This window comes from Cariama cristata, unplaced genomic scaffold, assembly GCF_000690535.1.
Source record: "Cariama cristata isolate BGI_N322 unplaced genomic scaffold, ASM69053v1 scaffold9086, whole genome shotgun sequence".
Taxonomy (NCBI): domain Eukaryota; kingdom Metazoa; phylum Chordata; class Aves; order Cariamiformes; family Cariamidae; genus Cariama; species Cariama cristata.
In genome coordinates, this window is record NW_009620371.1 from 30,661 (window position 1) to 33,057 (window position 2,397).

Sequence of the window (2,397 nt, forward strand, 5' to 3'; positions counted from 1 at the left end):
TCAAAGAAAGATGTCAGATACTATACCTCATAGAGATCCCCTGAGGCTTTTTGTCTGTTGCTTTTTCTCTGCTCTTCAACTTTTTGTCCTGATCAGGCATTGTGTATCACTATTATCATCACGTGGCTAAACACTCATTTCCTTAAAAATAAAGTAGACAGGTAGAATTATATCATTGCAGCAAAAGCAACACATGTTTACTTACAGAACCAACTGATACAACTTTAAGAAAAAAAACCAAACAGCTTTACTATTTTCTCAACATGAACCCTTGGGCATTACACGAGGATTTCCTTTAGAATTGCAGACACTAACAAGAAAGTAATTAACCTAATTAACCAAGAAATCTTGGTTTCCCAACACATGGATAGATAATATTGGCTCTCTTGCTACTGCACGTGGTTTGTTTTTATTAGGATTTTTCCTCTTCTTGCATCTTATCACCATTATTTCTCACTGTGGATTGGCTATTTATGTTACAGCAGTGCTTACAGGCTGACATCAAGGTGGTATCATACAAGCTGTTGTCCAGACAACAGAGAATATAATACTTTTATCATCTAAATAAACAAGACAGATGAAGGGTTGAAAAAGGAGGTATCTGACAAATAAATGAGACGCATATATCATGCGATCTTCCAAAGAACCACAGAAATTTTCATTAGTTTGAAATCGGGGTCTTCTGAATTTCAGCTGAACGCCTTATACCAATAGTACCCAGCTTTTCTTGCAGTGGGGCACAAAGGTTATCTCCAGAGATGAGCAGAGCCGCATGGCCTGGCCTCATCAGGGCCATTACCGCATATTAGGTCCACTGCAGACAAACGTTCAGTCTGTAGGTGTGACGTCCCACATAGGCTCCCGGCTTGTTGCTTGCATAATATACAACGTTTGTTCACTGAAAATCTTATAAAGCCCTAGAAAGAGACAGAAAGACATAGAAGGAGAAGAGTCAAGAGGTATCGTTTGCTGCCACAAAAGCAATTCTATTGATGCAGATCCTGCTCCGCATGAAAAAAAGGATGGTCAGGAGGAGGCTAAGGCTGAAGAATTATCCCAGAGAACTGCATCCCAGAGAGCTGCAGCATATTGGTAGAGCACCTCCGATTTAAAACATGAGGCTATAATACCACTGTCTGATCCTTTCTTCCCATTTTACTATTCACTAAACATAGACCATTTGGATGTTCCTTTTGGTGTCTCTTTAAATGGATTTTCCACATGAAATCCAATAGCCTCCTTTTCTCTTTGTGCAGTGTAGAATTCCTCTGCTATTGATTTTTATTCCTCTTCCTCATAAAGGCAAAGAAGAAGAAAACCTGACAGGAAGCAAAAACATTGCAAACTACCAGAAGCTGCTGCTTCCCACCTGAAAATCAGTGTTATTTTCCCAATAATACATTCTCGCATCAGACGCAGAACTACCCAAACCACAAGTGTCGACAGTATGAACTCACGCATCGTATTAACCCACTCTGGTAAGTGGCCCATAAGCCCAGGTCATCCATTTCAACTCTTCTGAACAAGTCTTTATCCTACCACCATTTCCCCCCCAGAGGATGATTGATCTGGACCCCCAAGAAATTCCTCCTCTCTCCATGCATCCACTCAACAAGGTTATTAAAAAAACCCTCAGACCACTTCTGTTGTACCAGTTATCACCAGGGAATGGATATAAACAGGATCTGTTCTACCAGTCAGCAGACAAAATTCCTGAATTCAGATTAAACCAAATGAAGTTAGTTCAATTCATTTATTTCCTTTGCTTCAAAAGCAGTAAAAGTTAAGAGAAGCCACATACATTGCTAAGCATGTTTAAGAACCCTCACAAGTAAGAATTTCCAAGTATTGTATTAGTGATATTTGTATTTTATATTCTTTCCCCAGTACCCCAAGCCACTTGGCTTATTACTGAGGCATGACACAATGCAAACATCACCTCGCATTTGCACAGGACAAAATACTGTGAAACCAACAAATTATCAACTCGCTCAAGAGTACCTGTGTACAAAGAACAGATTTCAACCAATTAAAGAATCACCAAAAAACCCCACACACACAAAACAGCTTGTCCATGAGCAAATACAATTACATCGTAAAATTTTCAGCATCCCTTTTAAAAAAAGTAATCCTTGGGTTAAACCTCTAAACCATAAACAGCAGGATTCCCAGTATGGCTAGGATTTCATCCCAAATTGTTAGGTCTTTGTGATTACTTACAAAATCTTACAACTGTAGAGCAATCTTGCTTTAGGGCTGCCAGTCCAACGCTTCTGCTGTTTGCGGTACCATAGTAAAGATGAAACAGAGTAAAAGCTCACCAGTATTTTAAAGGTTCATTGCATTCCAGCTCCAAATGGCCCCGTACAAGATTGAACCTGACGAACATGAAGTCAA

General features: G+C 39.5%; 1 protein-coding gene across 1 annotated transcript in view; it reads right to left on the bottom strand.

Moving 5' to 3' along the window:
• NEK10 (NIMA-related kinase 10) overlaps positions 1–100 on the bottom strand; it is a gene marked incomplete at its 3' end in the record, with an annotated part of 27,579 nt that extends 27,479 nt beyond the window's left edge. Inside the window, exon 1 of the mRNA XM_009701603.1 lies at positions 27–100. Coding sequence (XP_009699905.1) covers positions 27–100 — 74 coding nt within the window. The remainder of the gene's footprint in view (positions 1–26) is intronic.
• Positions 101–2,397: the final 2,297 nt, after the last annotated feature.